This window comes from Tachyglossus aculeatus, chromosome 22 (genome assembly GCF_015852505.1).
Source record: "Tachyglossus aculeatus isolate mTacAcu1 chromosome 22, mTacAcu1.pri, whole genome shotgun sequence".
Classification (NCBI taxonomy): Eukaryota; Metazoa; Chordata; class Mammalia; order Monotremata; family Tachyglossidae; genus Tachyglossus; species Tachyglossus aculeatus.
In genome coordinates, this window is record NC_052087.1 from 16,869,067 (window position 1) to 16,887,332 (window position 18,266).

An 18,266-nucleotide genomic window follows, 5' to 3' on the forward strand; every position below is an offset into this window, starting at 1 on the left:
ATTTCAATAATTGTCTAACTTGTCAACATGGACTACGTCTATGGGAATCATCAAGAGTATCTGTTATAATATGAATGATCTGCAAACATTTGTACTAGAAAATATTATTTGAGCTTCACTCCTCTTAAGAAATGTATTTTTCATGTTCATTAAAAACAATTTGTTATTATAAATTATTTGTCATTAATTTTAGACCAAATTATAGAAATTATTCTAGGATGAAAAAATTACCTAATAGCCTTTACATTTAAAGATGCGATTCAGTCAACTCCATTTCTGTTGAAGTATTTGTAGTAATAGCACTGATTGAGTCTCCACTGGTATAATCAATGTTTTTTATTGGGCTCTTACTATGGGCAGAGCACTGTACTAAATACCCTTGGGAGAGTACGGTATAACAGAATTGGCAGACATGTTCTCTGCCCATAATGAACTTGTAGTCTATGCACTACACTAAGCGCTCGGGAAGTACAATTCCAGCAAGTAACGCATTCCCTGCTCACAAGGAGTTTAATCTCTAATTGGGAGACAGACATAAAAGTATTTATAAAGACAGTAATTATAATAAATAATTGTATGCACAATTGAATGCACATATGCATAAATGCTGAGAATGGATATAAGAACAGAAGTGCTAAGGGGGTTTGATGGGTTTATTTGAATTCCCCTTCTAGACTGTGAGCCCGTTGTTGGGTTGGGACCGTTTCTATATGTTGCTGACTTGTACTTCCCAAGCGCTTAGTGCAGTGCTCTGCGCACAGTAAGCGCTCAATAAATACGAATGAATGAATGAATGAATGAATGAATTTTGGATGCTGGGAATTAATCGGGGAAGACAAGTTCCTTAGACTTTAAATAAGCTCCATGTGGGACAGAGATAGTGTCCAACCTGATTAGCTTGTATCTACCCCAGGGCTTAAAACACTACTTGACACATAGTAAGTGCTTAACAAATACAAAAATAATGATAATATTAATGATAATGATAACATTACTACTAGTAATAATAAGCATGTTGGAGGAAATGAGCTTTCAGCAGCACTTTGAATATGGTAAGGGCAGTCAGTCAATCAATCAATCAATCATATTTATTGAGCGCTTACTGTGTGCAGAGCACTGTACTAAGCACTTGGGAAGTACAAGTTGGCAACATATACAGTCCCTACCCAACAGTGGGCTCACAGTCTAAACGGGGGAGACAGAGAACAAAACCAAACATACTAACAAAATAAAATAAATAGAATATAGATATGTACAAGTAAAATAAATAAATAAATAAATAGAGTAAGAAATATGTACAAACATATATACACATATACAGGTGCTGTGGGGAAGGGAAGGAGGTAAGATGAAGGGGATGGAGAGGGGGACGAGGGGGAGAGGAAAGAAGGGGCTCATGTAGAAAGCCTTAGAATGCTTCCTGGGGGAGGTGATGATCAGAGTTTTAAAACAGGGGAGAGAGGTGCTTCTTAGCAATCACTGAAAAATTGGCCTCTTTTAAATTTAATCCCCTTAGCTGCCCAACAGCATGGCTCAGTGGAAAGAGCACGGTCTTTGGAGTCAGAGGTCATGGGTTCGAATTCTGACTCCACTAATTGTCAGCTGTGTGACTTTGGGCAAGTCACTTAACTTCTCTGTGCCTCAGTTACCTCATCTATAAAATGGGGATTAAGATTGTGAGCCCCACATGGGACAACCTGATCACCTTGTATCCTCCCCAGCACTTAGTACTTAGCACATAGTAAGTGCTTAACAAATGCCATTATTATTATTATTATTATTATTATTCCTTCGTTTTCCATGCATCTCCACACAGAATTAGTTTTTATTCTTCATTATGCTTTTACAATGTTTGACTGATCTGTCCCAGGAAGGGAGTTTCTCTGGGCTGCCATATTTATATAATAATTGTAATATTTGTTAAGCGCTTACTATGCGGCAAGCACGGTACTAAGCACTGAGATAGATATGAGGTCATCAGGTCCCACATGGGGCTCACAGTCCAAGTTGAAGGGAGAACAGATATTGAATCTCCATTTTGCAGATGAGGGAACTGAGGCACAGGGAAGTTAAGTGAGTTGCCCAAGGTCACACAACAGACAAGTGGTAGAACTGGAATTAGAACACAGGACCTCCAGCTCCCAGGCCTGGGGTCTATCCACTAGCCCATGCCAGTGCATTTATTAAGCACTTACTATCTTCCAGGTGCTGTGGTAGATAATTATGGGATGGCTGTAGGGACAAAATCAAAGTGCTGTATAGTTTTAATCAGTTGATGCTGGTCTCCCTTCTGCCTGGGAATGAAACAGGTAAACAATTATTAGCTTTTTTTCTGCCCATTGTTCCAGTCCTCTTGGGGTCATTCACATGACTGAGTCCTGTGCAACTGCACAGTACCTATGGAATGTGCATACAGAAAGTGTATGGTCCTTTCTGGAACCCACCCAGGAGTCCATGACCTACAGCAGTGATTTTGCTGAAGCAGCTTAAAATAAATCCCCCCTAATACACCTTCTTGGTGGCCCTCTTTGCTCTACCTTGATGTCCCTTCTGCCCCACAAAAAACCAAACCAAAACCAAAACAAAACAAAAAACCTGCTTGTACAAACACTGCTTAGCCCAGGTCTCAGAAATTTTGACAGTGCATCATTTAATCTTCTGAGGACAAAATTAACCTAAGCCTAGAAAATTCCTCTAGGTAAAAAAGAGATTCTAGCCTATATAATGGGGCTGTAATTTTTCACTCACTAGACATATATGGTCATGGTCAAGAAACAGAACTAAAACCTTATTTTCAAAAGGGAGTTCCTTTTTTTCCCTTCCTTTTTTTCCCTTTTGATTTTTAGTTCTTATTAGTCAAAGAAACCTACTATAACAACAGTGCTTCTTTCTGTGCAGCTTGCTCTACAGGCTGCACTGAACAAACTCTCTCTCAGGAGCAGGATTTTGTGGCTTGCTGAGGTTGGCTCGAGAGCACATTTGCATTTGCCGATGTACTAATTGAGTAATGCATTTTGGACCGCTTCTGTGCACTGATTTTCCTTTTTTCCCCCCTCTTTTAATTTACCCACCCTTTCCTCCCTCCACCCCAATACCCCCACCCTACCTCCCCCAAACCCAGGGCCGTTTCCTGCAAAGACCATTCTTAAGAGCCCGTTGGACAGCGCGGGGCTCTTGAAGTGATAGCTAATTGGTGAAAGAAAGGCCTCAATTGTCTTGGTGGAGTTGGAAAGTGCTGCATGGGCGGCTGAAAGGGAACAGGGAGAAGGTGCCTGGTTTCGCTGAGCAGCTGCTGCCGGAGATGTTTGGAGATTACGTCAGCATTGGAGAAAAGGGGCAAAAAAAAAAAAAAAATAAGAACCCAACTTCACAGAGACGGAGTTTATGGAGGTTTTTTTCCCCCCCTCAAAGGTCTCTGACAATACTGTCATTGTCGATATAAAGAGTTGTTAATTCTTTATGAATAGCACATGGGGCCTCTTGACTAAAAAGTACGTTACATGTCCCAAATCTGTCAGCTGGAGTCTTCTCTCTCACATGCTAGTGAGATCACTTTGATTGGAATGCAAGAAGAATTGCTAGTCTGGGGAGGCAGCTCTGAGCACTGTATTATATAATTAGATCTCCCAGTGTATCTTTTCTTTTTCACATTACCTCATTATTTGAGTTTAAATATGGAATCAGACGCTTTGATGATTTTAATGGTCATAATTATATTATCACGATTCATTTTATGGTCCTGCCTCAGGACTTATGTCGATTACAGGCTGTCCCGGAAACAGCCCAGCAAACAGAAAGAGGACTAAAAGTCTTGACAGAGTCAGAGATGGAGAGTCCTGACAAGAATAGTGTTGCCAGATTTCCGTGTGGAGACTACAGGGCACCAGCTACAGCCTGGTTTCACCCACCCTCTGTGAAGAGGAGGGAGTTGTGTCACTCAAATTTGAGACAATAGCAGGCTCCTGAGTCAGGCCTTTCTGGGAAACTGGGACAAGGCCATGAAATAAAGGCCAGTCCTGTGTATACAGGGCGCCTGACAGCCTCAAACAAGAATAAACAGAGCTTCTCCCCTAGTTGCTCTTTCCCTGGTAAGAATGACCTATTCTTGATTGACTCAAGTTTATACTTCAGGACGTCTTCTTTATCCGGGAAGGATATTACATTTGGTGGGCCCAGTTGAGGATAAAAGATTGGATTAAGGAGATTTTCTTTTAAATTATTCAGTGATCACGTGGGCCTGGGGCCAGGCATAGTTTTTGAAAGTTATTTTCTATGAGAACATTCAGTTTTTGATTCAAATCTGTATCGACAAACTTAGCGCTTAGCATCACCCTAATGTCACCAAGAATCGCTCCAAGCAAGCAGGGTGAAAATGCCTGGAACCACATACAATTAGTCCCACTTACCAGAGTTCATCTCAGGATCAATCAGTCAGTCAGTGGCATTGATTGAGTGCTTAGTATGTGCAGAGTACTGCGTGAAGACCCTGTACTCTGACATCAGCTCATTTGTCTCACGATCAGAGGATGGCAGTTTGGGGATTTCAAGACTTGGATCCTGACCTCCCCATCCCCATCTTGATGCCCCTCTGGAGAGCCCTGATATAGTTCCTGGAGTGTAGGCAGGTTGACAATGGAATGAGCAAAAGTTGCCAGCACCTCCAAGCAGCAGTTGCCAATCAGGGGAACTCCTGGTATGATGAATAGCCATCTAGGGGGACATGTGACCTCATTGCTTGAATGTGTCTACCAATTCTGCTGTAGTGTACTCACCCAAGTGCTTAGTAGCATGCTCTGCACATAGTAAGTGCTCAATAAATGATTGATTTCTTCTAGACTGTGAGCCATCTTCTAGACTGTGAGCCCACCGTTGGGTAGGGACTGTCTCTATATGTTGCCAACTTGTACTTCCCAAGCGCTTAGTACAGTGCTCTGCACACAGTAAGTGCTCAATAAATATGATTGATTGATTGATTGATTGATCATCTTACAGAAACTCTCCAACTCTCCCCAACTATACCACCTGTTCTTACTAGTTTCACTCTTTCCATGCAGAATTGTGAAAAAAGATATTGATAGCAATAGTAAAAAAAATTCCTCATCATTCATTTGTTTTACTAGGGTCATTAAGCAACATGGATTCCAGAAAACCTTTACAAAGTGTTGTTAGGTTTGTGTAAATTTTGTCAGGTGTTCTGCCAGCCCACAGGACAGAAATGTCACACTGTAACACTCAGATTGCATGATATGTGGCAATGACCTTTAGAATGAAGTTTGTGTGTCTACCCAGGAATGTCCCAGAAAGCCTCATTGAAGTCCCAGAAGCTGTTACAGCTTAGAATAGTTGTTGTAAATGCAATAATGCCCATGCGTGATTAAGGGGGTCTTTTTAGGTTCTGACTGAACCACAAATGGGGACACCTTCCTGCACTTCCTAGTTGATATTCTGTGGAAAGGAGAAGGGAGGGTAGGAAGGATAATATGCTCTTTGTTGTTGTAGCCAATGATTAGAGGAGAAACCTAACACAACTGGGGTCCATGGTTCTCTTTGTGCACTATTCCTGACTAGGTTCAGTCATTCATTCATTCATTCATTCAATCGTATTGAGCACATACTGTGTGCAGAGCACTGTATTAAGCGCTTGGGAAGTACACGTTGGCAACATATAGAGATGGTCCCTACCCAACAGTGGGCTCACAGTCTAGAAGGGGGAGACAGAGAACAAAACAAAACATATTAACAAAATAAAATAAATAGAATAAACATGTACAAATAAAATAAATAAATAAATAGAGTAATAAATGAATAATAAAACAAACATATATACATATATACAGGTGCTGTGGGGAGGGGAAGGAGGTAAGGTGGGGGGTGGGGAGGGGGAGGAGGGGGAGAGGAAGGAGGGAGCTCAGTCTGGGAAGGCCTCCTGGAGGAGGTGAGCTCTCAGTAAGGCCTTGAAGGGAGGAGGAGAGCTAGCTTGGTGGATGTGTGGAGGGAGGGCATTCCAGGCCAGGGGGAGGACGTAGGCCGGGGGTCGACGGCGGGACAGGCAAGAACGAGGCACAGTGAAGAGATTAGCAGCAGAGGAGCGGAGGGTGCGGGCTGGGCTGTAGAAGGAGAGAAGGGAGGTGAGGTAGGAGGGGGCGAGGTGATGGACAGCCTTGAAACCGAGGGTGAGGAGTTTTTGCCTGATGCGTAGGTTGATTGGTAGCCACTGGAGATTTTTAAGGCGGGGAGTAACATGCCCAGAGCGTTTCTGGACAAAGACAATCCGGGCAGTGGCGTAATGTATGGATTGAAGTGGGGAGAGACAAGAGGATGGGAGATCGGAGAGGAGGCTGATACAGTAATCCAGACGGGATAGGATGAGAGCTTGAACGAGCAGGGTAGCAATTTGGATGGAGAGGAAAGGGCGGATCTTGGCAATGTTGCGGAGCTGAGACCGGCAGGTTTTGGTGACGGCTTGGATGTGAGGGGTGAACAAGAGACCAGAGTCGAGGATGACACCAAGTTTGCGGGCTTGTGAGACGGGAAGGATGGTAGTGCCATCAACAGTGATGGGAAAGTCAGGGAGAGAGCAGGGTTTGGGAGGGAAGACAAGGACTTCAGTCTTGGACATGTTGAGTTTTAGGTGGTGGGCAGACATCCAGATGGAGATGTCCTGAAAGCAGGAGATGTGAGCCTGGAGGGAGGGAGAAAGAGCAGGGGCAGAGATAACTTGCTGCCAGTGTGCCCTAATCTTTCTATGCCTCCATTAACCTAACTTTAATAACAACTTGATCTACTTATATTCTCTGTTTATAAAGTGCTTGGAATCCAACAGTGACGAAAGGACAAGTGGGAAAAAAATATCATCACTATTGTTGGTTTAAGACTAGAAAGATTTCTGTCTTACTAGAACATTCTGTTCCATTCCAGATTTGGTTATCAAAATGGCTATAATAGCTAGCCAAATGGACATTTATGATAATCATAAATGTAGCATGTTTCTGGTTCTCAGGAAGTTTTTGAATTGTAAAACTGAAGGTGTGGTAATGGTTGTCCAGCCTTCGTCAGTTAAGTTAAACTGTCTTCTAAAGCTCTGAAATAATGGATGATGTTATGGTCTAAATTGCAGTAAAGTCTATAAAACTCATTAAAGATTGATTTCCAGATGAGTTTGTGTAATTTTATTTACTGCAAAATGAAGGTAGGGCATTATTTTCAAAGTCACTGCGTGGGCTCTACACAAACATAATTATGGCCAAAGTTGGGAAACCAGACTGAGTAGCAGGACTATCGTAAATGAATCTCATGATGTAACAGGTGGCCTAATTGCTTTAGGTAAGTCCATTATAGACAAGAAGAGACCAGTAGAGATGCATTAGGCTGTCCCTTCTAGGAAGAATCTGAACAGCTGGGGGTTCCAATGTTGTTACTGAAAACTGCTTACATTGAGCTACTATATCATCAATTAGGGCTTGTTGAAATCGGGTTAATTTATAGTGGGGAGCATTTTAGTGCCAGATTTATATCCTGAGACTCTATAAATTCTAAACTAAGCATATTCCTGGTCAAACTAGAAAAAACATGTTAATCCCTTAGAGGCAAAGGCTAAATTTTCAACAAAGGGTAGCCGCGTCAGGCGTTCTGGTTTCTCCTGAGAACATGCTTGCATCTTGAAATTCATCATTTTTCAATAGGCTAAGGAGGCTCAGGCCACAAAGCAATAAAATCTAGTTCTCCATTACTCCACCTGACTAGTTATGGTGTTTCTTACCTTTAGGGGGGACCTGCTACTGAGAGGCTTTGGCATAGGATTGAATGAATGAATGAATAGGAATTGACAACTAAGGAAAGATGGATGACAGAAAGAAGATAAGAAAGCTCATGGAGATATAACTTGAATTTGACTTGATAGTCAAAATGATTGAGGAAAATGAATGCCTTTTAGTTTGATGTAAAAGGTCAATTCTCCCCGTATTGCAGAGTCTGTAAATAGAAGGCCCATGGGATTGTGCAAAACAAAGTTGAGGGAAGGGTTTATGACAAGGGTTATAAGTTTATGACGACTTTGTCCCTGCAATCTCACAGAGATAAAGGTACCCATCCTTCAAAACAGGAGAGATTTGAGTCTATTTAATAATAGCTGGTGTTTAAGTAGCCTCTGTTCTTTTGTTTTGAAAATATGCTAGTTCTCATAGCAACCTTGGATGGGAGCTCAGTATTATCTGATCCTTGTTCATTCATTCAGTCTCATTTATTGAGTGCTTACTGTGTGCAGAGCACTGTACTAAGTACTTGGGGAGTACATTGCAACAATAAACAGGCACATTCCATGCCCAAATCGAGCTTTCAGTCTAGAGAGGGGGAGATATACATTAATTTAAATAAATAAACTATAGATATGTACATAAGTGCTTTGCGGCTGGGAGGGGAGAAGAACAAAGAGAGTAAGTCAGGGTGATGCAGAAGGGAGTGGGAGAAGAGGAAAGTGGGGCTTGGTCAGGAAAGGTCTCTTGGAGGAGATGTACCTTCAATAACGCTTTGAAGGGGGGAGAGTAATTGTCTGTCAGATTTGAGTCAGCGATGGATAACAATAACTGTATTGTGCTAGGTGATCATTACTTACAACAGTGGAGATATACAATTCTTCCTTTTTCCGAGCTTATGTATCACCTCCCATTTATATAGGATTTTTAAACATGGAAGGGGACCATGGGTACATAGTACATCATTGCAAAATGATCCTTATTTGAGGATACTCTGTTGGGCCAGCTTCAAACATTCAGCTGCCCTGGGCAAGGAAAAATTGGCCACCTCGCTGTTCTGTATGATATTCCATGGTGAATGCCCTCAGCTTATTTGAATGATGCCCTATACAATGTTTTGTGGAGTACTTTTTTCACTGTCAATCCCCTCAGTTGTACCATCCCAGTGGCTTCCCCTGGTTCTAGTAGCCCAGGGAGTTCAGCTTTGGGACTCCAACTAATTCCCTACTAATAGATCACATTTTATCTCTCACATTTTCATGAAGGACTGTGGGGTCACTATCTTTGAGAAGCATTGCAAGGCTGCCAACTTGGAGAAGCATTGCAAGGCTGCCAACTTGGAGAAGAGGGAAGTAGCTGCCATCTTTGTGAAGGATGGGGAAGCCCCTGGATATTTTATTCTAGTGGTCAGTGTCACAACCTTAGAAGTTTCAGGTAATTGAATGTCCATTGTACAGACCATCAACAACTCTTCCTGAGTCTCCAATATTCAAAACGAGAAGGCAGGAAAAAAGATGTAGCACTTCTCCCTCAAAGGTCCCTTTGAGGGACCTGGTGAAACTTTAATAATTAATGATAAATCCAGAGCAAAAACATTATTGAATCTCCACCTATAGGCAATTCCAGCAGCCTAACATGCTAGGCACTTTGGGTTAAACTATGTGGGCAAAATGGAAAGGGTTAAGACTAGTCTCTCCTTTTTATGGTATTTATTAGGTGCTTACTCTGTGTCAAACACTCTTCTAAGAACTGGGGAAGGCACAAGGTAATTAGGTCAGACATGGTCCCTGTTTCACATAGGGCTCATAGTCTAAATAGGAGGGAGAACAGGTATCCCCATTTTACAACTGGGGAAACTGAGGCACAGAGAAGTTAAATTACTTGTCTAAGGTCACACAGCAAGCAATCGGTAGAGCCAGGATCAGAATCAGGTCCTTCTGACCCCCAGGCCCGGGCTCCCTCCATTATGCCATGCTGCTCCTCCTTCCTCTTTCCAAATTAGGAAGGAAATGGCACATTCTATCCTAGCCTCATTTTTTTAAATGTTCATGGGTTTAAATCATATGACCACCTCACCCATCATAGCTTGCAATCTTTTTTTACTGGAATCAACAATCGAGGGTAGAGGACAAAAAAACACTCCTCTATTCCCCTGCACTTCCAACAAGGAAAAGTGCAGCAAGGCCTTTTCCCAGCTAACATAACTAATCCACAGAAACATCTACTGTGGATCTCAAGGAGTATGAGTCATTGGGTTCTAAAAATAAAAACAGTTAAGTCATGAAATACAGTATTTCCTTTTTAAGCCAGATGTGTCTATCTAGGGATACACAACTGTCTGGTGTTAGGAGGTAGGAAAAGTAGTTAAGCACCATGAATACACAATAGGCTTTGTTTTCAGCTACATTTGATTTTTCCCTAGTTACAGTACCGGATTTTCTTATGGTGGGTGGTGGCAACTTCTAAAGTTATTTCCCACCCTGTGGTGCCCGATAACACCATTTTAATGGCATTGGGACTGAATGCCTCTTCACTTAAGGTGGCTGGCTGTTCTTTTCTTTTTCATTAGGGAATATTTTGGAAATCTTGAAGTAGAGAGCTTAAGTATTTTGCTCTTTGGTTGGGGGATGGAAAGCTGTACCAAGCTTTGCTGAGAGTTCAAGGCCTCCTCTAAGAGGAAATGATACACAGCAGGAATGCTGCAGATGTTAATATTAATTGAAAAGGAATCTTTCTTTCATTCTTCCACTCATTAAATATACTTCTGATAAAGCTAAGTAGTTATTTAGCTTTTATTTTGGCCTGACCTTGGGCTACTGGGTAATTTATCAGTTCCTGAGTCACTTCTGTTAGAAATCATCGGGCAGACCACTCTAATTTTTTTAACACATCTCATTGATTTATAAAGTGTGAAATCATGCCCTATGGGGTCTTCTTAAGAGAAGCACGAATGACTGCAGAGAGGAGAGACTGGTTGGTTAACACTTGTTTACAAGCTCACGTTAGCTTTGTGGTTAAACTAACTCTCTCAGTCAATATTAGCAGTCAAATTTGATATGATAAATAGCAACATATGTGCTATTTTAGATTCTTCCTGGATCAGGCCAGTAAGAATGAAATCTTCTCCATCCTTTGTCCCATCATCAGTTCATTATCAGAGTACATTATCGTTTCTCTGTCTAAGGGAAGCACCTCTAGAGTGGATAGATGACAACGTCCTTTGTATTACTGATAGAAGAGTGGATAGATGACAGGTCCTTTGTCTTCCTGATAGAATAAGTTTGAGAATAAGTGTTCCCACATCAGTCATTGACTAGCCAATAGATGGCAAGTGCCCTCAACCTCTCTTTGTAGAGAACGTCATCTTAGGGGGTTTTAGCATCTTAAACTAAACAAATCAATGTGTTCCCTTTATCCTTCACCATTTTTAAGAAGCAGTTTGTGGCCTAATGGAAAGAGCATGGGCTTAGGAGTAAGAGGAGCTGGGTTCTAATCCTACTCTGCCTTTTGCTTGCTGTGTGACCTGGAGTAAGTCACTTAACTTCTTTATGCCTCTGTTTCTTTTTCTGTAAAATGGGGTTCAGTACCTGTTCTGTTTTTTTACTGAGACTGTGAGCCCCACGTGCATCTGGCCTGTTGATCTTATATCTAACCCAGTGCTTAGTATCATGTCTGGCCCATAATAAAAGCTTAACAAATGTCACACTTATTATTATTACAATACTCTCTGAGCACAATTTGTCCAGGCCTTAGTGGAGTTGGTGATCTTCATCCTAAAGAAGATATTTCAGGAAATTCTGTAGCCCATGTACTCAGGACTGTAGTTGGGAAAGACACTGTTTTTCTCAAATATTTCAATGTGGAATATTTATTTTGTAGCCAGAGAAGCTTGTTTTGTTGCCAAGCAACCAACCATGCAAAGGCTCAACTGCCAATTGTACATGGAAAAAACCCCAACAACCCAAGGGTACCAGTCACTAAGCTACAAGGTACAATCATTTACAACTCTGCTAACTGCTATTTTTAAATCGGAGTCCAAGCCAAGGGAATATGTTGTTGTTTGAAGCACCAAATAAGAGTTTCATCTCCTCCTCTTCCTTCTTTGTCCCCTTTCTCGCTCTTCTTTCAATCTCTTCAATCTCTACTATCATCTCTCTCATCTCCTTTTCACCTTATTTCTTCCAGGCAAGCATGTAAAAACTCCTAACTGTGATAAGAGATTCTTCATTCCTCAATAGGCTTCCTCCTACTTATGGAATCATCAGGAAAGGAAAAAGCCCAGTGCATAGATTACCACAGTTGATGGCATGTAGGCACTGAGAAGGGTCGTTTGCCAACAGTGCCAACAAATAACATAACAGTAGGCATATCTATTTCTAGGGTAGAGTGAATTAGGTCAATTGCTTTAGGCTCCATTCCCTAGGGGAGCCTACCCTCCCATTAAGAGATAAACTTTCTTGGTGAGGACTCAACTCAGCCAAGCTATGCGGTGGAGTCAGGATTAGAATCCAGGCCCTTTGACTCCCGGGCCAGTGTTCTTTCTGTTGGGGTATACCACTTCTCTAATCAGATTTTATTTTTTCTACCTCTGCACTTGGCACAGAGTAAGCACTTAGCAAATACCACAATTACTATTATTAGTTTGTCCATCGTTGATCCACGTCACCTCAGACTGTCTCCAAAACAATGACTCCCAGTCAGTGCTATTTCTGCCTAAGATGTCCAAGGAGAACTGAATCAGGACAACACTCCCAGGGTCTTTTTTCTGCACTCCCTCCACAGAGACGTAGAATTGGAAATGTCTTGGTCTTCCTTGAAGATTTGAATCCCTGATTTTTTTGGTATTTAGTCAATAGACAAGTATGGACAGGCCTTAGAAGTCAAATGACAGGGACACTTTCTCTAGCTGATCTAGTTTAAACCTCATCTGTGATTCAAAATACCTGTTTTCCCAAAAGTATAAAATGGAATCATAGTACTGCATAGCCAGTTCCAAAATAAGAACATCATTTTAGATTCAATAATTATGCATAGCTTTAGTGTTACATATATGTCATATACGTGTATATATAGAGAGAGACAGACAGAGACAGAAAGACAGAGAGAGAGGTGGGGGAAGAGAAAGTGCAAGAGAGGAAGAACCCAGGAGAAAGCTTAGAGGGAAGAAAGTGGGGTTCTTATAATTTATGTACATATCTGTAATTTATTTATTTTTATTAATGTCTGTCTCCTCTCCTCTAGACTGTAAACTCATTGTGGGCAGGGAATGTGTCTGTTTTTGTTGTACTGTACCCTCCCAAGGGTTTAGTACAGGGCTGTGCACACAGTAAACATTCAATAAAAACTATTGAATGAGTGAATGAATGAATACATTCTATTTCAAAATAGGAATTAATTCTTAGGCAGTTTCCTTCTGGGACAGAATTCCATGGTAAAAATCTATAATAAATAATAATGATAGCATTTATTAAGCACTTACTATGTGCAAAGCACTGTTCTAAGCACTGGGGAGGTTACAAGGTAATCAGGTTGTCCCACAGGGGGCTCACAATCTTAATCCCCACTTTACAGATGAGGTAACTGAGGCACAGAGAAGTTAAGTGATGTGCCCAAAGTCACACAGCTGACAATTATGAGAATTAAATTTATATAACATCTAAATCCTCTCCACCCATATGTTCTGCCTTTTCATTCCACCCTCCTTGTTTCCCTCATTCCCATATTCTTCAATTCATTGATCTTATTGCCCCTTTCCCCTTCATAGTTTCTTCCTTCCAACCCCTGCTCCCTCCCCTTCCTTGCTTAATCAGAGACTCTCCTAACCTATTTTCCAGACCCTGAGTCCTCCTCTTCTCAAGTCGACTCAAACTGTTCTCTCCCTAAATCCACAGTCCAGAATGCTTGGACTTCCAAGGCAGAGTCAAAATGAGCAGATAGCCCCTCCTTGAGTGGAGGGAGGAGTTGCCCATGCCAAGTGCTGGCCCTCAGCAAGGACCCCAAAAGTAATGATGAAGTAGAAGGGTGAGAAGAAGGAGTAGGAGGAGGAGAAGAAGGAGAAGGAGGAGAAGGAAGAAGACAGGGAAGAGAAGCACCAAATGAGTACCTTAACTTTCCTTTTGCTCCATATCCCCCCACTCTTACCCTCTTTCTCTTCCCTTCCTCTTTCCCCCCTCTTCTTATCTCTTCTGTTTTGTTGTTCCCTTACCTCTCACTTTCTCCATTCTCCCTTACTTGTACCCTTAATGCTCCAACCTCAATGCTCTTCTCTCACAACTTACGACTCCCAAGAATGCTCCAGTGATCAAAATGAAAAGCTGGAATCTCTGCCAATCTCAACATAAAATGTCAAGATTAGGCCATCAACCTGAGATCCCGGATCATCAGCCAATTAGCAATGAGGCAGTCTTCCCAGCACCATAGTTCTGCTGGCCAGTACAAGATGAGAACAAAGGATGGTAGGATACCCAAACAACTGCTGCATTGTGAACTGAATGTGGTTCACACAAGCATGGAGGGAAGAATAAATTATCTAATGATACATGGAAGCACAGTCTCAAACAATGGACTTTTGGGAAACCACCCCAGCAGAGACATCAGACTGATGGGCAGCAACTGGGGCAAGAGGCCGCTCTCCTTGGGCAGAGACTTTATGGAGCTTTAGATACCAAGATTCAGGTTGGAAAACAGAGACAGACCCTGAATGGACCAAAATAATTAGTAATAATTATAATTATGATAATGATAATATTTGTTAAATGCTTACTATGTGCCAATCACAGTTCTAAGCACTGGGGTAACAATAATAATAATAATAATGATGATGATGGCATTTGTTAAGCTTTTACTATGTGCCAAGCACTGTTCTAAGTGCTGGGGGGATACAAGGTAATCAGATTGTCCCACATGGGGCTCACAGTCTTAATCCCCATTTTCCAGATGAGGGAACTAAGGCACAGAGAAGTTAAATGACTTGCCCAAAGTCACACAGCTGACAAGTGGCAGAGCTGGGATTAGAACCCATGACCTCTGACTCCCAAGCCCGTGATCTTTCCACTAAGCCACGCAGCAAAGATCTATCCTTTGATGCAAACAAAGCAGAAGGTCTTGTTGATCATGCATTGTTCTTTTCAGCCACACTTCAATGCATGAATGGGATTACACAGTCAGGAGCATCATCATCTGATTTGTACTTCCCAAGTGCTTAGTACAGTGCTCTGTGCACAGTAGGCGCTCAATAAATACAGCTGAATGAATGAATGAATCTTTGGAAATGGAATATAGCTATATACAAAAAAAGAGAGAGTACCCAGGCGTGCAGAGTATACTGGTACTAGATGCTGAAGGGAGTTATGCACCTAGTTCCTGCCCTTAAGAAACTTATACTTTGTTGGTAGACTGAATCATTGACCCTGAGAAAAGAGGATGGAAGAATTGTCCTTCAGAAAGGCTGACATTACAATGTGAACAATACCCCTGACAACACTGTAGCACCTAACAGTGACTCTAGAGCCTTGGCACTTACAGGTATAAGGAAGGAGTCAATAAGGTCAAGGAGAAAAAAAGTTGTTATAGATTGTCAGTTAAATATTAAGCTCAGTACTGGCCCACAAATAGGTCTTACAGTTCTTGTGTAAGAAAAAAAAAGCTCTCCTTAACCCATTAACTCTGTGCTTCCTTGTGTCTGTGACAGGAGGCCTTTAAGGATACTTGGTGAAGAAAATGCAAATAGATTGTTAGTAGAGCCTCTATCAGCATGATCTAGGACCCAGAAATGGAGGCCAGGTGACTTATCCAAGGTCCTCTGACCCCCAGGCATGTGCTCTTTCCACTAGGCCATACTGTTTATTTCATTTATGACTTCACAGCATCCCTCTGAGGTAGGGAAAGGCAGGTATCATTACCCCCATTTTACAAATGAGCAAAAAGAGGAGTAGAATGGCTAAGTATTTACCTACTGTCACCCAGCAGGCCAGTGGCAGAACTGGAACTAGAACTTGGATCCCCTGACTCATGGACCCATCCTTTCCTCACCATGCTGTTTCTTTAGACAAAATTATCCCTTCACATAAACCAAAATAAAACCACAGCAAGGACATGTGACTTGATTACCTATGTTTCATAGCTAGATTTTAGCCGAGCTGGAAATTCAAATTCTGGCTATTAATTGTGTTGTAGCATTTGCTGCAGATGCCTTTTCCAATTGAACATTTGGTTTTTATATTTCCAGGAGACTTTTGCATTAAATGACATATTTGGCTTTTTTGTCTCTGGTACAGCCACTGAATGAAGAAAACACTCTGTCACATATGGAGACACCATTCAAAGTGTTGAAAAAAAGGGGGCAGGATAGTGAGGAAGATATGTCGGAAGGGAAGAGAGAAGTGGGGTGGGAGGAGAAAGGCCTGTTGGCAGGATCAAGATTTCATAGCTTTAAACCTAGAAAAACTTGGATTCTAATCCTGGCTCTTTCACATGTCTGCTTTGTAACCTTGGGCAAGTCATTTAACTTCTCTGTGCCTCAATAACCTCATTTGTAAAATGGGGATTGAGACTTTGAACCCCATGTGCGACATGGACTGTATCCCACCTGATTATCAAGAATCTACCCCAGCATTTAGTACAGTGCCTGTCACATAGTAAGTGCTTAAATACCATTTTGTTGTTTGGTTTTTTTTTTAAAGACCCCACTTATGATCGGTTTGGGGTTGCAGTGGTGTTAACTGAGAGGTCTCACTATGCCTGGGAAATCTGATGCAATACAATTGTCCATCTCAGCCATGGTCTCAAGGAGACCCGATTTTTGTAATGTGTGAGGCTAACGTCCAAGGGGACAACATCTGAAGTAGTCTATAGCTGCTAACAATTATAAAACGCTCCTTAAAGAATGTGGAACTCTTGACTAAAGAAAGGCCTTTAAAGAGATTGTTATGTAAGATGAATCGCAGGCACTTTAAACACATGTTGACATTCTCTTTTAATGCTAGAGGATTTGTGAATGCAGGTGTTGGTTTGTGGGAATGTTTGGCTGCTCCCCTAGGAGCATGCATAGGCCAGGTGATTTTATCTTCAGAAGGCTAATTTCCGACAAGAAACTGAAATTACCAGCAGCTTCAAACTGTTAACCCCTCCTCCCCCTGCAGGTACCTATTCCAATTAAAGACCACTTTCAATGCCTGGCTAGAGGTTTTTCTGAAGAAAATACTTCAATGTTTAATGTATTTTAAATTTGACACATGAATGCTTACTACAGATAAATAGACTTTTCAGAATCAAATTCTTTTGCACATGTGTGTAGTGCTTAGCCACCATCAGTTGGTGGTTTTTTAACTTGGTTTCCCTAGAAAGGAGCCTTAGAAAAAAAGTTGATTTATTTCCTTTTAGCATGACATGTGAGTATGATTCAGAGCAAGGGAGAATGGAGTTTCAGTACAAGCACTAGGGGAATAAGAGGTGGGAATTAGTTAAGGAATAGAGGGAATGAATGAGGGGCTCTAATGAATGTTTTTCACTTTGGAAGATGATCCCTTTAGCTAAGACTTAGAGTTATTACCCAGCTAATGGCTGGTACAAATGGTTGTAGATAGGAGAGATATCCTTAAGATTGATGGCTTTCTGTTGTTGGTCTAGTGCTTTAATCCAAGCTCCTGCTGGAATGTAAAGTTCCCAGCTCAAGACCAATTATGCCAGTCCACCAAAAAGAAAGAAGATAGCCCCTGCATTTGTCTGCCTCTCCAACTTCCCAAGATGAGAAACTGTTCCCACTTTCAGTAACAGGCTTAGCGAAGGTCAGGGAGCAGGCTATTGGTTTCTGCAGCATTGACTTACCTGCTCTTAAAGGGGCAGAATAGATTTGAAGGAGCAATGTGGCCTAATGGAAAAAGTGCAGGCTTGGGAGCCAGTGGACCCGGATTCTAATCCCAGCTTCATCATATGCCTGCTGTGTGATCTTGACCAAGTCATTTCATTTATCTCTGCCTCAGTTTCCTCAATTGAAAAATGAGGATATGGTACTTGTTCCCATTCCTACTTAGATTGAGAGCCCTGTGTGAGTTAGGTACTGTGTTTGACCTGATTATCTTGTATCTTTCCAGCACCTTTTTTTTTAATGGTAAATGTTAAATATTTATTATGTGCCAGGCACTGTGCTGAGTGCTGGGGTAGATACAAGCTAAACAGGTTGGACACAGTCCAAGTTCTACATGGGATTCACAATCTTAATCCCCATTTTACAGATGAGGTAACTGAGGCACAGAGAAGTAAAGTGACTTGTTCAAGGTCACACAGCAGACAAGTGATGGAGATGGATTAAGAACCTCGATGCTTCTGACTCCCAGGCTGTGCTCTATCCACTCGGCCTTGTTACTTAGACTGTGAGCCCTATGTGGGACTGGGACTGTGCTTGACATGATTATCTTATGTCTTCCCAGCCTTTTTAATAGTGCTTGACACATAGTAAGCAGTTAAGAAATGCCACGATTATTATTATTATTATTATTATTATTATTTGAATTTTTG

At 41.6% G+C, this 18,266-nt stretch overlaps 1 protein-coding gene across 1 annotated transcript; it reads left to right on the forward strand.

Annotated features, from left to right (window-relative positions):
- Positions 1-3,674: 3,674 nt before the first annotated feature.
- On the forward strand, positions 3,675-3,806 carry SMIM38 (small integral membrane protein 38). The gene has a single exon (XM_038764082.1). The coding sequence runs from the start codon at positions 3,675-3,677 to the stop codon at positions 3,804-3,806; it is 132 nt and encodes a 43-aa protein (XP_038620010.1).
- The last annotated feature ends 14,460 nt before the right edge of the window (positions 3,807-18,266 follow it).

Coding starts and splice junctions, on each gene's coding strand:
- SMIM38 (XM_038764082.1), top strand. CDS start 3,675: ATGGAATCAGACGCTTTGATGATTTTAATGGTCATAATTATATTATCA.